The sequence below is a fragment of the Lethenteron reissneri genome, chromosome 58 (genome assembly GCF_015708825.2).
Source record: "Lethenteron reissneri isolate LAM-NWPU_2019-01 chromosome 58, ASM1570882v1, whole genome shotgun sequence".
Lineage (NCBI taxonomy): Eukaryota > Metazoa > Chordata > Hyperoartia > Petromyzontiformes > Petromyzontidae > Lethenteron > Lethenteron reissneri.
In genome coordinates this window covers 7,407,479-7,433,553 of record NC_083836.1, presented here as the reverse complement: position 1 = coordinate 7,433,553, position 26,075 = coordinate 7,407,479, and the positions used below count along the sequence as shown (strand labels likewise).

Below are 26,075 nucleotides of genomic sequence, written 5' to 3'. Positions count from 1 at the left end.
ATGACCATTCTAGATGTCTGGCCCCTCTAATTATGTGCTTTGAATGAGGTCCCTTCCCTGAAAGGCCACATTGTTGTTGACGAATGTCTCGAGCAAGCTTCTTTGTTGTTTGCACTTCTGCACCTCCGCAAAACCTCGTCTCTCTTCTCGTCCATTCCTATCCCTCTTCCTTCGCTCTCCCGCCACCCTGCACTACAGCTGCTCGCGGTCGAGAACTCTCCGTAACAGCAGAGCAACTCACAAACCTCTGCCTCACTACGACACGGAGCAGGACCGTCGGCCACTGCTGGACGTCGGTTTATTTTTTTCCGTGGCAGCCCGCGCCGTTTTGTAACCCAATCATCTTGCTGCTGCTGCTGTCGCAGTAGCAGCAGCAGCGTTCAATCTACACCGACTTTTAAGAGACTAAGCAATTGTAAACTACTAAACTAATTTAATTTTACCAGGTAAGGCCCACTGAGCTATAGAGCTCTTCTTTAGAAGCGACCTGGGCCACGAAAGACAGCCCAGCGAAGTGGCCCATCGTGTGGACATTTTTAGCAGCCGAATACTCGAAACGCAACGTTGATTCTAAATGTGGAGAGAGAAACCGGAGGACCCGGGGAAAAAATCCACGTGACCATGGGGAGAACATGCAAATTCCAAATATACAGCAGCATGCGTCAGGGTCAGGATCGAATCCACGACGTCCTGCACACCAGGCGAGGGAGTTAACATCTCCTAGCCACTGCGGCCCCACCTCCTCTCTCGCCTGGCTTTCGAGCGACACTGAGCTTCACTCGGCACTTCAGAGTCACTGTCATTCATGTCTGTGAAATACCGTGTGCGTTATCAATTGCATCGTTATTACTATTATTCGTAGCATAATCGAATAATGTGCGTTTTTGAGGCTGGCCATGAAGTGGGGAGGGAGGTGACGGAGCGGGTGATGTGGAGATGAGTGTTCTTGAGCCCCTCCGATTAGCATGGTTGGCTACATACGGTGTGAAAGAAGTTCAACATACCCACACCACCAACATCAGGAAACCACCACCATCACTACCGCAGCCAACACCGCCACCACATCCTAGATTGAAAACACATTTCTAGATTTAAAACTAATTTCTTTGGAACTGCTTGTTGGGTTTAGTTTTGTTGTCCTTCCCCCGCGCCTCTGATTAGCGCGGTGGGGCACGGGTGGAGGGGAGGTTGGGGGGCCATACCAAAACAGCTTGAGAGCCACCGTCCTGTGCATAGCAAAGGCAGCACCAGAAGCTACTCTACACCTGCCCGAGCATGCGCGGGTGTGTGTGCCTTCTCGTGGCACAAAGGGGAGCCTTTGTGGGAGGCACGCTTCAGCCTGAACACCGCGGGGGCCCCGTTTAGGTAACCTCGCGTGCGGGTTCAGGCAACGGAGGAAAAGGCTGGGACGGGAATGCGTTTTTAGTCGTCGAAATTTACGCAAAAAAATGACATTTGTTGATGGAGTGCGAATTGTTGTGCAAATGCTCTCAATCTCCATGATTTTTTTTAATTGACACACTGTAAAATCAAATTTAGCTCGGAAATCTCAGCAAGCTTGAGGCCTGAGCAGGCGACCTCCATGCACAACAGGCGTCTCAGACTATATGGAGGGGTGCTACGTTCTGGGCAGTGGCGAGGCAGTGCAGCAATAATGTCCATTGTTGTGCTGTACTTCAATGCTCCTTTCACCAACTCCCATTGACCGGTGTGGTGGTACCCTCGTCGAGCAGTAGATTTGCACAGGGCTGTTACATGTAGAACCACGCATTTAATGTACGGAGTGCATTTTAATATAGATACCTAACTACAGGTCAGGCTCCGTTTATCCGTGACCCGATTATCCGTCAATTGGTTTATCCCATTCTTTATTCCAATTACCCATTGCACAACGGTGCGTGGGTTTCCCCGACCGCGCTGTACGGCAGGGGGAGGAGGTGGAGGAGGAGGAGGAGGGGGAGGAGGAGGAGAAGGAGGAGGAGGGGGAGGAGGAGGGGGAGGAAGGGGAGGAGGGAGAGATGAGGGCTCTGTGAGTCGTTTACCTGCTGCATGAGTTCTTGGTGACGATGCCACAGCTTCTCCTTTTCCATCAACACCCTCCGCAGTTGTAGCTTCTGCTGCTGCTGCTGTTGCTGCTGCTGTTGCTGCTGCTGCTGTTGCTGCTGCTGCTGTTGTGGTGATACCAGGCCACACGCGGCCGTGTTCATTGCGTGCAGGCTCGGTACGGGGCCACTTTGAGGCTGCTGCACGACGTTCTGGGCTGGCATGGGAGGCGCGGGCGGCTGGGGAATGGCTGGAGGAGGAATGAGAGAGAAACGGAGAAAATGAGACGCGGAAACAAGTATAACCCGTAAAAACTAAGTTTTTCACTATAAATCCTTTATATGCGTGGCGGCTAGAGTCATCTCGTCCTCTGGCTTGAGATGGCTGCCACCTATGGGTCAGATGATTGTCTGCAGTATTAAACAATTGGTAATTAAATATTTAATTTGATTTCCCTAAACAGTGTAAAATTTTGGAAAAAAATTTTCACGAACATTAATTGTCTCGCACAACGAGTCTGTGTGCAAAATGTCAGCTCGATTGGATCACGGGAAGTGGGTTAAAAAACGACCGAAAGGTTTGCACGGTCGTAAGCAAGCAAGCAAGCACGCAAGCAAGCAAGCAAGCAAACTTAATATAAAGAATTTAAATATGTGTTGCCAACCTGGTCTCAAGCTGCTGATACAATAACGGCTCCAAAATGCGATCGCTTTCGTTCAATTCTGAACTGAAATGTCGGGCGTTACGTGGCGAGGAAGATGCGCCACAAGCTCTGCAGCACCGATGATAATTTGTTGAAGTTCGAATTGTTTTCTAAGCTGTGCCCATGAAAAGGAAGGAACAGACCCAAATCCCACGTGGGGCAAATGTGCCCCATTTGAAAGATGTTTTCGCGAAAGCCTGCTGATAATCTCCATCTCCAGTAGGGCAAATTGCCCATGGTGGGGGTGTGTTTTGGCCCATATTGTCCAGAAATGACTTTGAAAATGGAAAACACAACAAAGACAGTTCGAGGTTGAACGATTAGTCGAGTAATCGATTAATCAACTCAACCACTCAAGCACCTCAACCACTCAGGCACCCCCTTAACAAAAAATGTTGGCGGCTCCCACATCCTGAAGGAGGGAAACCCCCCTGCAAGCCACACCCAGGTGTGACGCGGCTGATCATTCTGATGACATCACCAGGCTCCACCCCTTCACCTCCTGTCCAGCGGCGCACGTGGGGACAGAGGTGAGACTAATTCCCCAGCTCTTTTCGTGTTATCAGAGTCATCGAGTAACTGAATCGACAACGAGCAGAGTCAACGATTAATTAAGTAATCGGACGGTCTGGCTCTGATAAATGGTCGTGCCAAGTGAGTGCGAGAAAAACTCCCGCAGCAAAAAATTGACGGCGGGGAGACACCGCGTTTTGTGAACGCTGCTGTGGGAAAATTATCTTTCCGCAGAATAGTTGAATATCAATGTTGTAAATTATACGCATTTGCATGCACACAGCCATACAGGCACACTGAGGCTTTAACACAGGAGTGGGGAACGTCCGGCCCGCGGGCCGTATGAGGCCCGCGAAATCATTTGGTGTGGCCCTGCCAAGGCAACCGCAGGCGGGACTCGAAATTCAATAAATCTAGGAGCAAACCTGGAAAAGCAGTTGCGAGTAGCAACGTCATCAATACCAGCTAACATCACACGCCGCACCAAAAAGAAGCACTTCCAACCATCACATTATTATTTTTATTAATTTTGATGTTTTACCTACGTGACTTTACCGAAAACACCTAAGAATATGATTCCTTGCAGTCACGAAAGCTTCAAGTCTAGAAAAAAATATAAATATAACGGGCTAATTTTTAAGTGGATAATTTTGTATGGCCCGCGAATGATGTTGTAAATATCCAAATGGCCCTTGGCAGAACAAAGGTTCCCCACCCATGCTATAACTGTTAAAGGCTCAATCGATACAGTACGACAACACGAATGCTGTCTGTGCAATGTAATCCTCACCTTTTTAAAAGCAATAATTATAACATCCCCTCAATACGCAAATATGACACACATTATGCCACGCATCCAATTAATTGATCTCCAAACGACCGTATTATTATTACAGTCGATTCGGCATCATGTCATAAAGTGAATATATTTCCGCACTGAAAACGGGAGCTAGCAGTGGCACCACGCTGAGTGTGAGAATCGCCCAAAAACTTCCTCTAAAGTCGCCGCGATCTCCGTCAGTGCCCCCCACAGGGGCACGTGGGGTGGCAATCCTTAGTCACGATTTGCAACAAAACAAAATCACGCGTGGCTGCTCGGATTTGTGTATTTGACGTTCGTGTCCGTGGCTCTCAACGCACCGATCCGCCAGGCTACCTCTCGTCAACTTGACTCCACGTTTTGTGATATTGATGTTTCTTTTATTATTGATTTAGCTCACACTTAAATAAAACATGACACTCGTGAATAGTTGAATGTGCGAATGGTTGATGCGAGATAGAGAGAATGTTTGCATGTCCATTAAATCAAATTTTTGTTACTTTGATTTTTCAATACTGATCTAAAACTATAAAAATTTACCGGGTAAGCTATATAGCCAAATACTCTAAACGCGCGCTTATAAATGTGGAGGGAAAACCCGGAGGACCCAGAGATAAAATCCACGTGACCACGGGGAGAAAAACACGCAAACTCCAATCGTAAATCATGTCTCTATTATTGCCCTCGGTGTATTTGTGACTTTACATTTACACGTTGATGATTTTGTAACAAAACGGTCGCATGTCACTCTAAACCTTGCGCTTGCACCAACCCGATATGTTGGTTTCACTGTGGAATGCAGATCAACGCGTGCGGACGCACAGCGAATGTGGCGGCCTACATAGGTGCCCAAAGGCACTTGTCCCAAGAGACTGTTCAAGGCTATGAGGTCGATCTTTGTCTTTGTATTTGTATGGGAAAGCAAGGGAAGTTTCGCGTAATTGCAGACATTTACATCGCTATACCAGAATAATTTCCATCTTGTACAGATACAACGGCTGATCGAGGTCTAGATGTGGTCAACGGATAGCTCCCTGTTGGTCAAACCTTATTTTTCGCTGTTGATCTGGTAATTGCTGCTCACTCGGTCAAGCGGCATTATCTTGCCATCTGCTGTGTTTAGCTGTGCGGAAAGCTACCTTGCCTATCACTCCACACAACTGCTGTGGCCCTTCCCGGACACAGCTGTGTCTCAATGTTCGGGTAACAAGGACCCTTTAAATGGAACATATGCGCCGGTTAAAACATTTAGGGAGGCCCGTCTACGATCCATCTGGGGTTTAACCGGGACGGATTGTGTGAGGAGCTCACCGACCCTTGAAGGATCTGAAAACAGTTCCAACAGTGAGCTCCTCCGGCAGGCGAGGCTGCATTGGCCGGGTCACGTTGCCCGCATTCCCAGCCACCACATGCCTATGCAGCTTCTGTTTGGACGGATAGAGGGGGCTAAACAGGCACGGCATGGGATAGAGAAGAGATAGAGCTGATGCCGTACAGGGGGATGTGGATCTGAGTGGACGTGCCGATCACCGGCACCAGCGGTGTCAAGATCGGCCTCTGTGGTTGAGGCTCGCGAAGGACACTACTGGGGGCAGTTGCCCTTTAACAATGACGGAGGTCAGAGGAGCTACGCTGGGCAGCTCACATGCGGCGAGTGGGCACAGCCGGGCGAACAGGTGGGTGCATCTGTCAGTCATCTCAGTCAGTTAGCCCACAACAACTGGCTCTGTCCCATGACCCTCCTGCCAGTGAGCCTTCTTCCACACACCTCACGTGGCGTCAAAGTGCAATCTGGCCGAGCACAAGCACTGTGGAGATGTCACCACCACCCAGTGGCGAATGACAGCTGCGGTTGATGTTGTCGTGTGGAAAGCAATCTGCCCTTTTCTTTGCATGTGGATGATGAGCGCCTGCGAGTGAGAGCGCATGCCCATGCTGGCGTGCACACGCATGCTTTATGCTGCCACTAACACGCTGGCAGAGCCACCAAGGATCTCGGAGATTAACGGATCGGATGAGTGGATGGACAGCGAGAGCATGTTGCCGCTTCAAAGAACTATTAAGATGCATCTCGGTAGATTAAAGGGCTCGGTGACACGTGGTGGCACTGCCAAGGTCATTGGGTTCTGATGCAGGCAGCCACCTGTAATTAAACTGGCTTCTCAGGTGTAGCAAATGATCTCAGCTCGGCCACCAACGAATGTACAACGACCTTCGTCCACTGCATCTCACTCACTTCTCTCCCCCTGTCTCTCTCCCTGTCTCTCTCTCTTCTCTCATAACACCCATCGCTCTCCCTATTCCAGACTCTCCCTTTCCTGGCTCAATCTCTCTCGCCTCTCCCTAAATACTCTCTCTCCCACTTGTCACTTTCTATCGCTCACTCCATTTCCCATTACGCTCTCTCTCTCTCTCCCTCTCTTGCCACTTCGTTTCACGCCCTTTCACTCTCTCCCAAACCCTCTCCGTTCCTGTTCACCTCTTCCTCCCCCTCTATCTATATCCCTCCCTCACCACCCCCCCTCTACTCCCTCCCTCACCACCCCCTCTATCTCCCTCCCTAACCACCCCCCTCTACTCCCTCCCTCACCTCACCCCTCTATCGTCGTCACACCATTATTGGCTCACAAAAATAAAAACACTTTGCTGGCGAACGTTTCCGTCGCTCATTCCTGGGAACGGGGATAATCCACGTTGCGCCGCACGCCCAGTGCCGGACAATTTCACTCGATCGCATCACTGCGAGGAGGCCTGGCGAGGAAGATGCGTGAGAGTGAGAATGACAGAGGCAGGAGGATGGATCTGGGCCTCTGGTTCCCCCCCCCGAGGGCCTCTTCATATCGGCCAGCGCCAAACAGCCTCTCTGCGAGCAGCTGTCCATTCCCTCCGCAGTGAAATGGCAAAAATAAAAAGCGGCAAAGCGGATACTCTTTCCAAAACAACTGCGTTGGTTCTGACGCTACGAACGCGGAGGCTAAACTGGGATGGATTCTGCGGGCTGGGTCAAATATAAGCCCGCTCGGACGCCTGCCGATCAAGTTACCGCCTACCCAGAAGTGCGCTTAATGCAGGAACAGCTTCTGTTAATTTAATTTTAGGGTGTGGGCTCCGTTCCGTAAAGAATCGTTGGGCGGTTGCGAATCCGTCGCGGCACGCTGAGCGCATCGCTAGGAACGGACACTACCAGTACGGAAGTTTTGTGAGTGTTCCCGCTTGTACAGATGCTACATTCCTTGGAAGAAAGAATGGAAACGTGGTCATCGTTAACGCTGCCATAAAGAGGAATCATTATCCATGATATAGGTTTTTTGGGGGGGGGTTAGATCGTGTAAATATAAATGTGTCGTTAAACCCGCCACCACCCGACACAGCCAATTAGTACGGGTTGTCATGTAAACAAAACATGCCAATTCGTTACTAGTGTATTGGAGAGTAAACCCACAACATTTACCATTCGAGTACGATGTTTCACCAGTAATTACAACGAGCATCATCAGGTGACAGCCAGAGTTGTAGATAAATCCTCCTGTTTCGGTCTTAAATAGAGGGATACATGTGATGCCATCGCTTGTGACACACTTATATTTACGCGATCTAGCCCAACACCTTCTATTAAGAATAATATCGGTCGCGAAAGCCTCCTGCTACGTGTTGAAAAGGAATCACTCTATGACAGGCGACGCCTCTGGCAATGGCACGACAATGATTGCGTTTTGGTTGTTGTTGTTGTTGAGTTCTCGTTAGTTGTGCTCATACGCAACTGTGAAAGCAGTATCGTGACAATTTACATAAAGCTGTGTTTCACGTGTGGTCAAATCATTATCATCACAGAATCATGATGATGATGGCATGGTTGGCTATGTATGATGCGAAATAAGTTCAACATACATACATGGTCAACCCTTTTGGTTAGCCATAGAACAAAGACGGTCACCGCATCGCACGCATTCAGATGCAATTCTGTAGCCGTCTGGAACGCTCTTTTTTCCCACATTAGGATGCCACTGGAGCTATGCCACTTTAAAATAATATAGATTGAAAACTCATTTTTTAGAACTGCTTCTTGTGCATTCAGGTTGTTGTCCTTCCCCCTCACTTCCGATTAGCACGATTGGAAACATACGATGCCAAATAAGTTCTACACACATACACACATGGCAAGCTCACTGTTGGATGAAGGCTTCCCCAAGTTGTATCAACGATAGCGATGATAAGATCCTACTCCTTTAAGCTGGTCAGTGTGGGTTGGTAGAGATGGTTTGCTGGATGCAGGACTGGTTCAGATCGCACTCGGCTAGCCCTGTTAGCTGTGGCAGGAAGTCGAACTCAGATCATAAGGTTTCTCGTGCAGTGTGCGAACCAGTGCCGGATTATCCTCGTAGCAAAAGTAGCTACGTATGCTACGGGCCTCGCACTTTCAAGGGCCCTGCACTAAACGCTTTCAAGCTATCAATTCCGGTTAAGTGATTCTGCACTTGCTCTATCACTACAATACTATACCGCCTTCAACTTTTATGAACGACTGGGCGTTTAAGTTTAGCGATTTGTCGTATTATCTGGCTTCAAAGCAAATGAAAAAATACAATTACTTTACTGTGCAAGTAAAAATGTATGTGTTTTAATATTTACGTGTTTTTTATTTTTAATTAAGGCCCCTTTATAACATCATGCTACAGGCCCCGCACGAGCTTAATCCGGCACTGGTACGAACCATTCCACTGCTGGAAGAAGAGCCTCCACCAGAAGGAGACCTGGACAGGCCCTCTAGATGGTATTTGGTCTACCCTTCCATGCCACACAGACGCCTTGGAAGAGGTGGGCCACGCAGATTTAAGAAACTCGCGCCGATGTTTTTAACTGTCGCGCCAGGAGGTCGAATTCTGGCGCGCTGTCCATTGCAGCACGGCAGCGCCAGGCAGATACGTGGGAGAGAGAGAGAGACCTTGGCCTGCTGAAAATCAGAGAACAGCTGATACTCAGACGGCTGCGTACAGTGCCGTCAGGAGCGGAACAACTCTGGAATGCGTTCAGTTATTCCGTGCGCGCTGCGGCCGCTGTTCAAAGTTACAACACAGGGAAGAGGCTGCCCCTGTACTCAATCAGGTTTGCGGCCAAACATCTGGTCCCGATATCTCTTGCTTCAGCCCTTGAACTCGCCGCTTAGCAAGAGGAAAAATGGAAAAGGCAGAGGCGCGGCCCTGCAATGTCCTTCTCACGCCACTGCTGGCGGAAGGGGCCTTCCACTGGAGGGAGATCTAAATTGTATTTTGGCCTACTCTTCCACACTGGATAGACGTCTGGCAAGTGGTGGAAGTGACCCACGCTTTAACCCACCGCACGCAATTTGCTTGTCGACAAACGCTGGGGCACCCATCGGTTTCTGACCTTTCTTGTACTTGCATGACCATCGTCTTTGTTGTTGTTGTTGTAACGTTCTTACCCGCCCCTACTGGACATTTGTGAAGAAGGGCTTTGTAGCTCATCGGATTCCTCCAGCAGTGGAAATACATATTCTGATGTACTGGCTGGGTGGACAGAGGTGGGGGAGATTTAAGAAACTCGAAATAGTTTTAGCCATAATACAGGTTTTTTTGGGGGGACAGATCGCGTAAATACTTACGTAAATATTTACGCGATCTAACCCCCCAAAAAACATGTATTATGGATGATATTGGTCGCGAAAATCTGACCACGTGTTAAATTGTTTCAGCTGCCACGTCGAGAGAACGGACCTCTGGACTGTACTTCTAATGTGCGCTCAACTTTCCACCTCTGCGGCAGTGTTTGGGGAGCTGGGTGGGAGGGGAAATATAACAGAAAGTTTTTTTTATTTCAAAGTATGTGGAACAGAGGGCGCAGTGCCAATCGCTTTGTGCGCGCGTGGATGTGTGTACGTGTGCGTGCGAACGCACGCGTGTGGCTTCAATTACATCTCCCCCACCCCCTCTCCGTGACCGGCAAAGGAGCATTAAGGGTCTTCCAGGAATCATTTTTTTGTTTTGCGAGGAAAACGAAAATACGCAGCGCCGCCGCTGTGAAAGGTGGCTCTCGCTGGAAGTTCGCAGCAGCGAATCGCGACGTTTCCATCAAACCATCACTGCTGTGAAAAACATCTTCTCGACGCCACCAATGGGGGGGTGGGGCTGCGGGGGATCTACGATCCCACGCAACGCCACCCCTCGATGGGCGAAGGGGCATAACATGGGATCCTCCCCAGCCGATCGGGACCAGTCGCTGCTCAAGACCCAAGAACCCATTACACTTGCACTGTTTGTTGTAACGTTCTTTCTCGCCCCTCCTGAACATCTCTGAAAAAGAGCTTTATAGCTCATCGGATTCTTCTAGTATTCAAAAAAAGTTGTGCCACACGTAGAGCGACAAAGATTCGCCCATGTGTGCCGAACAGGCTGCGCGGTGGCAAGTACTGTTATGAACTAACTTTTTTTTTCTTCCTGTTCGTCCATCAAAGTGGATGATGACCATGGCACTTTTGTCATTATGTTGGGTTTTGATGAGTGCGCAGATGGCTGAAGAGGCCAATCCGAGCCCGGAATTCCCTGTGGCACACTGGACAGCAGGTCAGGGAGGATGTAGAGCTCTGAGGTGCAGCCACACGTCCTTCCTTGGTAGATTTGCGCCGCTGCCTCTTCAAGATGGCACAGGAGCGTCTCCTACTCTCACAGAGGACTGCACCGTCCTGTACTTTTCTTCTCCAGGCAGGTCGTCCTGTGCTAGGGATGAACTAACTATGAAGGCCAGCACGGCACATGACCAAGTGGATGGCCAGCATCACACGCGGCCGCCTTTGTCTCCCCAGTGCTGATGTTCACGCACTGCACCAGGCAGAGGCAGACCTAGAAACTCCCCAAGGGGCAGGGAGAGGTGGTAGTCCCAATTATTTAATAGGGCCCTACATAAATAATAAATTAAACATCATGGGACCTCCTTTGCCGGTACCAAAATATGATAATAGGGGTTTCCCTTTTTTTCTGGCCAGAAAAAGAGGGAAAACCTATTATCCTAATAAATAAAATATTCAATTTATTTTCTCTTCTAAATATCAATCGACCCCCCCCCCCCCACCGCAATCCCCCCCCCCCCCCCTTGACACAAGGTGGTAATTTGAGGATGAGTCAACCGAGGGATCACTCGGGACACGATAGAGACAGCGATACGCTCGGCTGGGAATAGAACCCGTGTCGCCAGTGTGGCAGCGCAGTGCGAACACCACTCACTGTACCGCTGGCTTGCCACACTTGGGGCGCAGCCCAACACTTGCTTTGGAAGTTGGGAGAGGGGGGGGGCATCCTGATGGCGTACGGTCCACCCGGCGAATTTGACGTGTACGCGTCGGTTCGTTAAATGGGTCCTGATCCGTGAGTCAGATCGCCGTGCGTGCGATGCCAACGCACGTCACATGCCCTCCGCCACCTGGGAGAGCCGCCTGAATGAAGATATCTTGTGCGCAAACAAGCCAAGGTACGGCATATTTTCTGCATGCTCCTAGATTAACATACTGCACATACGTAATGTATGTTGATTAACTGTCAATAACCCAACCAACAATGGGTATACATTGTCATTTATATGACTACATTAACCTGGCACCTGGATAGCTGACAAGTGACGACATCACATTTACCCCACTCTATTTAAGACCGAAACAGGAGGAATCCTCCACAATTTCTGGCTATCGCCTGATGAAGCTGGTTGTAATTACAGGCGAAACTTCATACTCGAATTGTAAATGCTGTGGGTTGACTCTCCAACACACCGGTGTGCTAAACTAGTAACTAATTGGCAGGTTTTGTTTACATCACAAAACTTTTCCGATTTAAAGCTTTCGTGACTGCAGGGATTCATCTTCTTGGTTCTTTTGGTAAAGTCACGTAGAAGGGAGATAATAAAATAATAAAAATAAAACATAATAAAATAATACAATTCTCACGACGTTTCGGCCATTTTTCAAAAATATGCTAAATTCCTCTGTTGATATGCAAATTCCTTTGTCAAGGCGCTCTTCCCCCCCTAACCCAGCTTAAATATACGCTGCAAAGCTTGGCTGTGTTCATTCAGACACTGTCTTTTCGACAGACCTGTTCTTCACCTGAGGACGGCTACTTGCGTTGTGGCCGAAACGTCGTGAGAATTTTATTATTTTATTATGTTTTATTTTTATTATTTTATTATCTCCCTTCTACGTGACTTTCCCAAAAGAACCAAGAAGATCACAAAACTTACTAATTGGCGGTGTTGGGTGGTGGCGGGTTTAAAGACATTTATATTTACACGCTCTAACCCCAAAAAAAACCTTTATTATGGAAGCCAATGTATTGCTGCTTCAGAGGGCAGTCCATGATGATTAACGATTTGACACGGATGTTTCGCTGGTAATTACAACCAACATCTTCAGGCACATGCCAGGTGTCAACTCTTGCAGGAATATCAGTTAGTAATTGAAGGTCTGGCTAGATTGGACATGCCCCACCCCTCTCCACCACTTTATCAGAGTTAACAGTAGTTCGACTGTGACTCGGTACTGAGCCTACTGTCAATGCGCTACTGTGTATACAACGGGTCTGTCTGGCATTTGTGTCAGATGTATGGAGAGATGTTAGTGACCTCGCCTGGTATACAGGAGGTCGTGGGTTCGATCCCGACTTGATGCCTGCTGTATGTTTGGAGTTTGCATGTTCACCACGTTTAGCTGCTCTAAATTTCCACGTGATAAGCAATTCGTTCAGCTATCATTTGTGGCCAGGTAGCTTCTGAAAAATAATCAAATAGCTCAGTGGTCCTGACCCGGTAAAATAAAAAGTAAGTTAACAGTTTAGTTGAGGTATACAATCACAGACTCAAAAAGAACACCGTCGTTTTTTTACCCAAAATGTTGTCGGTGCCTCTTAGCCACGTTTCTACGACCGCTTGCGAGTGTCCGGACATCCACGACACCCACGGTGGCCGAGGCGCTGCCACGCCGGTTCTCTTAACCCACCGCCCACTCACTCGCTCCATCTGCCCGCCAATCCATTCCTTTTCCGAACCGCAGCGCCACATTTCCTCAAGATTCTGGCTGTTGCACTGCCGTGCCCACTCAACTCCCCTTGCTCGACCCCCCCTTGCCGCGCAACAGCTGAAGCAGCCAACGCGCGAGGCACAAATAAGGCAGCCCCCCCCCCCCCCCCCTCGGGAAAGGAATGTAACAAAACGCTCAAAGTTAGGCGCGTGGATCGCAAGAAGAGGGAGAGAGAGACAGACATTTGCTAAAACGCAAAGTCCGGTGGCTTTATTATTTCCGCAGTTCCCGCGAGTGCATCACGGATGACGTTGCGGTGGTGTAAGAGGTCGCACGAAAATCTGACTCGCAATCCAGAGGTCGCTGGTTTTTTATTCGTTCTCCCGGTGCGGCAGTTTAAACTATGGCGCAAGTTTATTAAATCCGCCTCCCCCCCACCTTCCTCCAGCAGAGGCATGGGAAAGTAATTGCAGGGCCATTACCGTCATCACCTTTTAAGAATGAATTGAGGCTGGCATCTGTTGGCACAGGTTCAGTTGGGATTAACCTGTTAACTCATGGTTATCTGACAGAGTAGTTGCAGTGGTTACGGTGCTGGGCGCTAAGCACGTCGACATTGACTCGAATCATTCGGCGTGGCAGGAATTACAGAAATAAAAAACTAAAGTTAATTAAATTTATCGGTGCCGAGGCTCCCACAAGGCCATGCGGGAGGGCGTGTGGCATAGTTTGGCACCAGCTATCCTAGAGTTGTGGTCGTGCCACTATGGTTCGCTGCAGCGAGTACAACGTGTTTAAAAACAACGGGGCAGCTACGCCTCTCTAAATAAAATGAACGCTGGAACACGTTCGCGCGTTCCCAGATGCAGCCGTGCGAACGGGACACCCACCACCCTTGCTACGCATCTCAGAATGGGAGAGAGTTAACAGTATACATCAAATACGAGCCACGGTGCGATTGTGGCCATGAAACCCAAACTATGGACCACCGTAGTTGCCTGCAGGCCTCGACAATGCCGTTAAGCTCCTGAACATATTGCCGCAGGCGAGAATTGAATAGACCAGTCATGGTATTGCTACTGTTGTGCTCAAGACAGCGTTCGTATAAATATACTGTGACAATTGGAAGTAAGTGCGCTCTCCTGTCAACTGCACTGATATTCAGTTGTGAGCGATTTTAGCAAAACGTTACCGGCAGTGCGACCAGCAGTCGAGGCAGTTCTTTCACCGTGCTGTATTCCCACTCAGTCTGCTAAGGCAGGGGTCCCCAACCCACGGGCCACGGACCGGTACTGGTCCGTGGCCTGTTAGGAACCGGGCCGCACAGCAGGAGGTGAGTGTTTTGGTAAGCCCACAAGCTCTAGCCCCTCGCCAACATGAGTAAAAAACAAACGTCGCTGGAGAGCTTCTTTGAAAAGGGGGAAAGACCCAATGATGAACCCTCCCCCCTCCCGGTCAGTGAAAAAATTGTCTTCCACGAAACCGTTCCCTGGTGCCAAAAAGGTTAGGGGACCGCTGGGTAAACGGCTGAGGACATTTGAGGCATGTGGTTATGATGCTGCTTACACCGGATTGTTGGAGTATATTTTCCCCTTGGCTAATTAAAATGCTGTATGAAAAGGGCGAGGTGGCCAACCGCTGTCAGATAATGATAGACAGATGCTATACAAACATAGGAGGATTTATTTTACCACCCGAAATAAAACAATGGTTATGTTTACCAGCCCATGGGCTGCCTAGAGTGTTTAGTATAGGCTGGTAAGCAACATGGGTTAACAATGTTTACAGGCTGGAAAGTCTAACCATTATTTTATGATCATGCTGAAACCCATGCCGGTGTTAAATTATGGGAACCTTGTCAATTCAGTGCAGGGAATTGCCGACATGCATTCAGTCTGCCGCAAGGCTATCCCTTGGCGATCAGGCCTGGACATGGATTTATGGCTTTCTTTTGCGGAGCCGATGCACAAGAAGAAGACCAGCGTTTGGTTGTTTGCTTTTTTTTCTCTCCAGCAGCATTTTGTTTGAGCAGGGTGAACCCTGCACTTGTTTAGACTTTCCGCTTCCTATCTGGGGGAAACGCCGACTTGTGTTCGGCCAGATGCTGCCTCGGGAGATGAACACGAAAGAAAGAGTAGGGGGGGGAGTGTTCATCGCACAGACGTTCATGCACAGCTGTGTTAGTGGCCCCCATGGGTGGGGACATTATTTTAAGCACATGCCTCGGCAAAAAAAAAACAATTGCATAGTATGGCACGGAATTAAGACGCCCAGTCCTTTTTTGGTAATAGAGTCAGAAATGTCGTCCGCTCTGCGTGTGCATCTGTCCTACTGCGCGTCTAGATCCGCATCACGCGACACACACGCAGCAACAAATCCACCGCAACTTTAAAGAGGCTGCGGAAAGGCCAAAAATCTGTTTCGTCGGGGGTTTGAAGAACCCTCACCCTGGCTCTGTACCTCCACGTCGCGACTGGAAGTTGCTTTGTATTTCACGATGAATGTGCGAGTTAGAAACTCTTTAATTATTATTTCAATATTTTTTTTGTGTTAGCCCGTCTTAACGTTTCTGTGCTTTAAATGCCACCTGCCTCCACCCACATTAAGGCCCGGTCGGAATCAGAATCAGAATTACTTATTCATCCTGGAGGAATCCGATGAGCTTCGAAGCTCTTTTACACACATGTCCAGCCCTTAACATGGGGTGGGGGAAATCGACGAGCGGTAGAATCGACAAGCGAAGAAATTGGTCAGTGGACGAATCGACGAGCAGAGGAATGGGCGAGTGGAGAGGAATGGGCGAGTTGAGTTTGGTGGAAGCGTCAACCGCATGCCCCTGCGGTGCTACAGGCAAGCAACGTGGCGCTCACCGGCTCGAGAATCGAGACGTGGGTCCATCCACGAGGTGGCTTTAGTCTTGTGGTTGATGAAGTACATCTCTCCCTTCTGGTTCACCGCCTCCTCCCAGCCGTCCGGAAAGGACCCTTTTGGTAATAAAAAAAAAGGGGGAGCGACGCGAGGGGAGTTCGTCGCGGTTGAATTGCTCGCACGGCGGTTTTGCCCCGCGGAACGGCGGCTGTGCATGACGAGTTATGAAATTGGACGAATTGTCGAGTGAAGAATGCGACCAGAGGCAAAACTGGTGAACGGTTTTTATAATCAGTTTAACACGCGGTCGGCTTTCGCCACCGATATTATCCACAATAGTGTTTTTTTTTCTGGGGTTAATATAAATGTGTCGTTAAACGCAGCAGGATTTCACCTGATGATGCTCGTTGTAATTACTGGTGATGCGTCATGGTACTCGAATTGTAAATGTTGTGGGTTTACTCTCCAACACCAAAGCGGCGTGGTGTAGTAGTAACGAATTGGCACGTTCTGTTTACATGACAAACCTTACTAATTGCCTGTGTCGGGTGGTGGCGGGTTGAACGACACATTCATATATTTACACGATCTAACCCAAAAACACCTAATTTATGGATGTTCATAATGTTATCGCGGATGTTTGTTTTATCAGTTGGAAGGATAGCAGCATCATCATCATAAGCAACATGATTAAAATTATCACTGATCTCATAATCTATTCTGCAACATCATCAGCATGTGACCACTCATATCCATTACTACCACACCTGTTCTTCACGAATATGACTACTGCATTACGAGAAGCCATCATGATGCACCACCACATCTGTTAGCGATGATGGTTTTGCTACTTCTGCATATACCCACAATGGCAATGATGGTACAGCTGTTACTGCTGCTGCTGCGGATGATGACATTGCTGTTGATTGATGATTATGATGACTACAGTGGTCGTGATGCTGCCGTTGTTGCTGCTGATCATAATTGATGAGGATGAACACAACTCATACTGACAACAATGATTGACAATGACAGATTTACAAAGAACCTGAGCCACAATATACGATATCTCGCGGTGGGGAGCCTTATCATTCACTCTAAACTCTACTAAACATTAATTTTTATTTCACCAGGTAAGACCCACTGAGCGAAAACTCTTGTTCATAAGCGACCTGGCCACAAATGATAACTCGAGTGGCTTATCACGTGGTAATTTATAGCAGCCAAATACTCTAAACTCGTTATGCTGATTCTTAATTGTGGGGGGGGGGGGGGGGGGAACTGGAGGACCCCGAGAAATATCCACGCGACCATGGGGAGAGAGACACACAGCAAACTCCCAATATACAGCAGGCATCGTCAGGGTCGGGATCGAACCCATGGCTTCCTGTATACCAGGCGAGGTAGTTAACATCTCTTATCCCCCGTGGCGCCACCCTATGATGGACGATGACAGATTTACAACAACAACAATAACAACAAAAGCCCCACCCACAATATACCCCGCCTCACTTGCGCTCTCTAAACCGATCCACAAATCCTGGCCAGGCGAGATATTCTTCACGGGCAGCGCAGGCTACTCACCCAGGACGTGGACGCCGTGCCGGGTCGGGCCGCTGGTCACGGTGGTGCGCGACGGCGGAGAGATGAGACTTGCGTGGCTCATCGTCTTCCGCGGGTCTTGCCACGTGGTCGTCTGATTGTTGTGGCTGCAAGCGCAGAACGGAAGGCAGATTTGCGTCAGGCGACCCGAGCGTTAGGCTGAGTACTCGCGAATACCACGTCCGGTATGCCGTGGCTGGATCTCCCATGGAATGTAACCGGGAAGATGGCTCAACGGGATCATCTGTGTAGTAAATAAGACGATTGCTTGTGTGGCGATCGAAACGGCGTGATCTATTCTTTTTCTACCTACGTGACTTTACCGAAAGAACCAAAGAGTATGGGTTCCTGCGGTCACGAAAGCTTCGAATCAAGATTGAAATGAAATTAACTTAAAACGTACATTGGTTGGTGAAGGTTTGGGTGGAGCCAGTGCAGATATCGCTGATGTCCGAAACAGCCAGGAATCAAACTCAGATTGCCGGGTTCATTGTTTATTGCGCTAACTGCTGCATCACTGCTTCACCCCCAATCAGTCAGATGCGTTTCTTCTGTGGCCGTCTGGAACGCTCTTCCTTCCGATTTTATTAAGCCACCGGGAGCTATGCACTTTTAAATCATTTAGATTGAAAGCTCATTTCTTCATAACTGCTTTTTGTGTTTCGTTCATTGTCCACCCTCCGATTACCACAGTTGGCTACGTACGGAGTGAAAAAAGTTCAACTGTACATACATGTGCCTACTACCGCTGCCAGTGTAAAAGTCATTTGTAACATCTTCAATGGGAAGTAAAGCTCTGACTGGATAGGTTTCCGCAGCGGTGCCGTACGTCACTCTGACGTGCTTTCCTGTTGTCCCACGTGTCCGACGTTTCGAACCGAAGCTCCCACTGCGTGGGGCGAAATGTGCGAATCAAGAACCGTTTCCTATGGCCACATTGCAACCCAGCCGGCTGGCAGTCTCCCGGTATGACGTGATGGCCGGGATCCACAAACCCTGCCCTGAATGTGGCATTTCAGAGCTGGGACAATTCGTCGCATATTCGACTGGCAATGTTTTTCGCAGTTTTTGTGGCCCTCTATTCGGACTCCTGGAAGTCACGTCTGGCGTAGCGCGGTTATTGATGCTGATGGCGTGACCATGGCCGGCGGTCAAATGGAATATGAACAGTGCCGGATTATCCTAGCAACAAAAGTAGCTACATATGCTACTGGCCCCACACTTTCAAGGGCCCCTCACTAAATGCTTTCAAGTTATCAATTCCGTTAAATTTCGATTTAAAGCTTTTGTGACTGCAGGGATTCATCTTCTTGGTTCTTTCGGTAAAGTCAGGTAGAAGGGAAATAATAAAATAATAAAAATAAAACAGTGATTCTGCACTATAGTACTACACCGCCTTCAACTTTTATGAACGACTGGGTGTTTAAGGTTACCGATTTGTCGTAATATCTGGCTTTATAGCAAATGAAAAAATACAATTACTTTACTGTGCAAGTTAAAAATGCATGTGTTTTAATATTTACGTGTTTTTTATTTAGGGCCCCTTTATAACATATGCTACAGGCCCCGCACTAGCTTAATCCAGCACTGAATATGACTCACGGTAAATCATCCAAAAAGCCAACATTATTCCAGGCAAATGATTTATTTTCATCGCTTTGGCTCTGACACAAAGCAGCCTGTGCTTGTGTGCGTCAACACACCTCCACTAGGCAAGTAAGAACACCAAGAAATGCCTGTCCATTGAGTCACAGTGTAGTTGATAGATTCAGATCCACTACTTTCCTGGCTTGTATCAAACTCAGCAGAAATTTACACACAAGGGATTTTTGTTCAGACTTGAATACATCAAAGCATAATTACTGTTCACAGAGATTTTAATTAGTATATATGTACATTTTAAAAATGTCATTATGATTTATTTTTTTGGGTTAGGCCATGTAATGACACTGGCCACATTTGTGTCCTCAGGTCCTCCACCACCTAGCATGAACAAACAAAATGATAACTTTAAGTTTAGAAGCATTTAACGGGGGTAATTATTATGATTGCAACTCACTGGCAAGTTGAAGAACTATTTCCAAATAGTTCCGAATTTAGCAATCGGATACGTGACGCTTCACGTGAAACTACGACGCTCACCTTAATGATTTTCCAGGAAGTGAGAATAGAAATCCTATGAAGTCAGAAATGAAATGTACCATGAAATACATACGGCCCATTTGTCCATGTACCTTGCTCACTGCTCTGTGAACCCCTGCAACCTGAGTTTGATTTTCAGTCATGGCCGGTCAGCGTGGGTTCTCGAACGGTGGGTATCCAGCATCCCCCGGTGCAGATGTCACTCGCCACTGATGCTCGTCGGGCTCAGGAATCGAACTAAAGTCAGCGGGTTCACAGTGCGGTAACATGGTCTGTTGTATGTATAACACGAGGGCGCGGCTGGTGGCGAGATGGTAACTACCCCGCCTGGTATACAGGAGGTCGTGGGTTCGATCCCGACGCCTGCGGGTATGTTTGGAGTTTGCGTGTTCTCCCCATGGTTGTGTGGATTTTTTTACGGTTCTTCTGATTTTTCCCTACGCATTTAGAATGAACGTGCACTTCGAGTATTTAGTTGTTATACATTTACACGTGACAAGCCACTTCGTTGAGTTATCAATTAAGACCAGGTCGCTTCTGGTAAAGCGTAACATAGCTAAGTGGGCCCTTACCTGGTAAAAAAAAAATATTATATTATATTTTAACACACGTTCACGTGTCTATGTACAAGCGTGCACATGTAAAATGCTGATCTAATACACGGACGATCTTTACTTACAACCAAGAATCAGTAACGTTCAACGTAGTGAAATTATTTTTTTACAAAGCTAAATTGTGTGTACACTGAACACTAGACCACACAGGATGAAGATACACGCGATAATAAAAATCATAATAAAGCAGCTTTATGCAGTATTTAACTCCCATGAACTACAGATTTTGAAGATAGAAGAGTTTCCGAGAATGTTTGTGATGGGTGCCGCCTATAGCTGTGCAGTTGGTGGGGAATGGGTGAAGAGATTGGGATTTGGATTCCTGATGAGTTGTTTTGAACGGAGGGGTGTCTCAATAGTGCTGCACATGCGATAAATGACTCATATCACTTCTCAAACTTTACGAAAGTGTGTCAGCTATTTCTGTAGAAACATGGTGACCCAGAACCTGGCCTTATATCTTGAAATTATTATGGCAGTAGGGGGGCGATGACTGATACATGTTGATCCCAATTGAGTAATTTGCGGGTATTTTTTTTTTGGCGTGGCAAATTTTGGCCCATGATCCCTGCACACGATGGCCGACCCATCTCGAATGACGTCAGGGGATCTTTAATGCCCCCTGTGAAGCAGACGGTGCTCGTATTTTACAGTTGATGCAACACAGACCGCAGTACTAACCAGGGCGGTCTGCAGGATTAGAACCGCGAACCACTGCAACAAGCGTGGAATGTGCTACTGCTTTGTCACGTCATCACCCCAAGGCGGCTGGACCGTGAACTGATGTATGAACAGGTCCTGGGACTCTCCTAGGTAAGCTCAGCCTTGAATGAGTTCCTGGTGTGCTACGTAGGCCATGGTTGCACATTGGGGGAATTCGTTCAGGGCAATGACAAGAGGCGTAAGTGATGTGAGATTGCACTACCAACAGCTGCTGGAAAGGCATATCACCCTGCCACAGTGCCCTCTAAAGTGCAACTATTTTTAGTTGAGCCAAAAAGCCACACTGTGTAGCCCGAAGCTCACGAGAAAACATATTCACATTTCAGACCTACAGCGCAAGATAAGCTAAAACTATGAACTACAAACTACTTATTTTATCAGGTAAGGCCCACTGAGCTATAGAGCTAATTTTAAGAAGTGACCTGGCCACAAATTATAGCTCAACAGAGTGGCTAATCACGTGGAAATGTATAGCAGCCAAACACTCTAAACGCACGTTTCTAAATGTGGAGATAAAAAAATTGGAGAACCCGGAAAAAGTCCACGTGACCACGGGGAGAACATGCAAACTTCAAATATACAGGCGTCAGAGGGATCGAAACCATGATCTCCTCCATACCAGGCAAGGCAGTTAACATCTCGCCACAAGATGCAAAGATGCCCCGAGCAGGCACGTACATGTAACAGCAAGTGCTGTAGCGATCACCTATCAAGGTCAGCACGGCACACAAGATGTTGGTGTGACAGGCACGACGCACGGCCACCTCCGTCTATCCAGCGCCAATTTTTTACAGAGCACACCAGGGTTACTCGCTTAAGGCTGAGTTGACCTACGGAGGCCCGGGACGAGTTCAGATATCATTCGCCACCGATGTTACCCGCAGATTGGAATCGAAGTCAGGTTGTCGAGTTTATAGCGAAGTGCTTTAATCACTACAAAGACAAAGATCCCCCATGTAGCCTAAACAGACTTTTGGGGCAAGTGCTGTCCGAGAGCACCTATTAAAGTGGGCGGTGCACATGAGGGACTGGGTGGCAGGTACAATGCCCCTTGTTGTGATGCTTAAACACCGCAGCAGGTACTCATTTGAGGCTGAGTCGACCTCGGGAGAGGCCAAGGGCCGGGTCAGATAAGCGTCACTGGTGTAACCACTGCACCACCGTTTCAACAACAACAATTACAACCACCATTCGTCAAAAAGTGACGGTGATGTTGCCACGGTGCTCGTGCCAGGCTAGGTGCACTTTCAGGCCACGTTAAGTGTACAACGGTTCGCCGGGAGGCGGTCACGGGACAAATTCAGGTGTCGTGGGTTAACCGAATGGGTTTGTAGCATTGTCCGTTGAACTTCTTAAGCACCGTACGTAGACAACCGTGCTGCACACAAACGCATACCTGAGCCTCGAGGCAAAAGTCAGTGACAACACGAGAAGTGCCCAGACCTGCTCCTGACCTCCTCCTGCACTGTCATTATGAACTAAAGCCCACGTCTCTGAGCTTAAACCTCACCACGAGACCCTCAATCAAATGGCACCAGATCTGCGGCGTGTGTGTGTGTGTGTCGTAAAAACACTTTTGTGAACACGCGATGGTCATTTTCGTCAGGTTATGGCAGTTTTTGCGGAAAAATCTGCACGCTTTAATTTTGCATGAACAACGTGTGCCGAAAAGGCCTGGCAGTTTTTCAACCCCCGTGACTCATGTGACACTGTGTGACGCAGCGTGTGACAACACAGTGGCCTATAAAATGACACAGTGTAATTTCATATACCGTATCCTGGCCAGGGATCAGCTCAGCCCATCATCTCACAAATGGGCTTCATAAAGTGATTGTCACAAAATCACCACCAGAATCATCATCATCATCATCGTGGTCATCGATCTCTCTGGGGTCAGCGAAGTGAGCGCTACACGCTTGCTGCTACGAGGCGATGATCAGCAGTCGAAATCTAATTTGTAAGCGCCGCTATAAAACCCATTTGTCCCGCAGCCCACGACCACTGCCGTATCTCCCCTGCGGGAACGTCGTAGCGTAAGGAATAGGAGCCGTTGAGAATAGTTGCGGGTTTCAGCTTCAGTGCTTGTGAACAGCATACCGGCACGCTTCAACCAATGGCAAGACTCCGAAAGATCGTACGACAATGCAATCCACAACGATCTGTTTTGCACAACACATTGCGACTATTGTTAATTTTAGTTCCTCACTAAATATTTCTGCAATAAAAAAAAAACTTTTAAAATGAATATCCATTATCCGATTAAATTACCGCTTTCGTCAAATTTTTTCTGGAGCAATTTCACGGAATTCTGGTTATGCGAGGTCGTCATCATCATTGTCGTGGTCCTTTCAATAATTTAGTTATTTCCCGTGGAACTGGCAACATGTGCGTTGTCGGCTGTATTGGCTGTTAATAATTACAGTGGCCAGCGGGCTTGTGGCAGGCTATGCGGAAGGGAACCGCATTTGAAGACCTTTTAGGAGGAATCTGTTTTTTTAACTGAAAGCACAACAATGCACAATTGGGACGCTAAATATAATGGCAAGGTTGAAGGAAAACTGATAACTCGATGATTGCCATGTCACGATATTTGATATTATATCGTGAAACATTATTGCGGCATCTCTTAGTGAGAACCATCTGGTGAGCCTGTACCACTTGGGAGGGATATGAATAGAGGCTTTTCTAGAAAGAAGAATGTCCACAGCCATAGAAATGTGGACATTTTCAGCGCTGAGCTCGTATGTATGTACGTCTATATGTTGAACTTCTTTTGCACCGTACGTAGCCAACCATGCGAATTGGAGGCGCGGGGGAAGGACAACAAACTAAACACAAAAAGCAGGTCCGAAGAAATTAAGTTTTCAATTGAGATTTAAAAGTGCAGAACTACTAGTGGTTTCGTAATATCGAATTGGAAGGGCGTCCCAGACGGCTACAGAAGCGCATCTAAAAGCGTGCGATGTAATGACCTTTGTTCGATGGCTAGTCCAAGGTCTAAATCACAAAATGCTCACTTCAGTTTGGAGACACAAACTTTTTCTCTCCGTACTGCATCATACAAATTAAGCCTGAAATTGTTATTGTAAAGTACCCTTAACACATTCCCATTCCCCATTTGTCAATCAAGAAGGGCAAAAACATGAGAGCAAGCCACCTAATTTTTATGAATGGCAGAGTCCGCCTTCAGACATTTCAATGGTATCTGGCCCCTCTCGGTGACACGTCCCAGTCAGTAATGGGGGTCACCACTCTGCCGTTTATCTGTTCTCCTGTGGGCAACGGTGGTGCAGCGATTAGTGCGCGACGATTCCAACCCGGCCACCCGAGTTCGATTCCCGCTCGCGGCCAACACCAGTGACAATAATCTAAACCGGTCTTGGGCCGCCCCTAGGTCGACTCAGCCTCAAGCGAGTACCTGGTGCAGTGTGTAAACATCGCCACTGGGGAGACCAAGGCGGCCGGGCGTGGTGCTTGCCACCCACCCCCTCGTGTGCCATGCCGGCCTTCACAGGTGCTGCTCGCTAACAGCACTTGCCCCAACAGTCCGTTTTAAGGCTATACGGGGGACCTTTGTGTCTTTGTTTATCTGCTAACCTCGTGCTTTGCTTCGGTGGATTGTGTTTACTAATCCCACTCGGCTTGTAGCCCGCTTAAACACGCCTCATACTGCGTAACCCTGTCCCCCGTCTCGGTCGTAGCGAGTGAGCGAACAGACCAACAGCTCTCCGATGTCTAACGTTTCGGCTCCAAGCGCTGGGAGCTTCCCGCAGCAGCTGAATTCTATCGAAGCGTCAAAACAGCGTGGCCGGACAAAGCGCGACGCGGCAGTCCGCACAGCAGCGACCGTGAAAACCTACGCGACCAAACAGAGTACATTTTCCACGTGCTCACAGTCGTGTATAGCATCGCCCTTAACACGTGTCAGCCCCACTTAACTGTGAACGGCCAAAAATAGCGGACGGATGGATGTCCTGTCGTGCCCCTTAAACAACAATTCAGCTGGGCTCAACTAAACTTGGGCAGTTTCCACCAGCCCCCCCTTCTCCGCACTGCCGCATACCCCCCCCCCCCCCCCGCTGTCGGCACTGCTGATTGCAACACTCGTGCACTGGGTTGGCCTAAACAGGGGGGAGACACGCAGAAAAACACATCGCAGGGTGCGTTGATTTTGTTCGTCCACTGTATCGCTCGCTCGCCAGTAAGCCGCACAAATCCACGATTTAAGATCGACTTGACCTCAGAGGCCAGGGTGGTGCGGAGGTCATCGAGCTGAGCTGACACCGCTGAAATCCTGGGTTTGAATTCAGGCTCGCCGATAATAATCCATCCAAGGCAAAAGGTGGACCAATTCACTCACTCGCGCATGCGAGTCGAGGTTATGACTCTGTGTGTCCTAAACCACCTCGTGTGGGCCATCAAGTCTAGGCTGGTCATGCTTTTTCCCTCCACTCTTCAAATTATGTTGACCAGCGCTCATTCGCTGCCCCCCCTCCCCCCCATCGTAAAGGATGAAGCCCCCCTCCCCAACCTAAATTCTTAGTCAAGTCAAAAAATGCTGACAATACAGGGGAGGCGACAGCGAGGAGATTCCATAGTAGACGCACGAGGAAAACGCCGCTCGTTCTGTTCGGCGTTTCACGGTCGTTTAAAGTTCGTTTAACTTTTGACTGCGTCACGCCTCCCCCCCCACGAGGTTCTTGTATGCCCCCACCCAACCCCCTTAAGCAAGGTCACGCTACTACATTCCCAGCTGTGTCTGTCCAAGGGGACAACTGCTTTCCAGCGCGTCCCCACAAAGCTTGCCACGCCCGTATTTTGACCCTGTAAGAATGATGATGGGTTGAGCTGAACCAAGCTAGCATTCGAACTTGTCACCCTGACATTGCAAGCGAAGCGTTCCACCAAAGTTCCAACCAGCCACACTGGAGCGTGTTGCACATACGTATGTTGCTTGTGTGCATGTTGAACTTCTTTCGCACCGTACGTAGCCAACCATGCTGTATTCTATCTACGACCCGGCTCCCGTGA

At 48.5% G+C, this 26,075-nt stretch overlaps 1 protein-coding gene across 1 annotated transcript in view; it reads right to left on the bottom strand.

The window, feature by feature from the left end:
* Window positions 1-26,075, bottom strand: part of LOC133357619 (transcriptional coactivator YAP1-like) — a 66,136-nt gene that overhangs the window by 20,253 nt on the left and 19,808 nt on the right. The window contains 3 exon segments of the mRNA XM_061575661.1: window positions 2,043-2,293; window positions 15,966-16,079; window positions 17,548-17,672. Coding sequence (XP_061431645.1) covers window positions 2,043-2,293; window positions 15,966-16,079; window positions 17,548-17,672 — 490 coding nt within the window.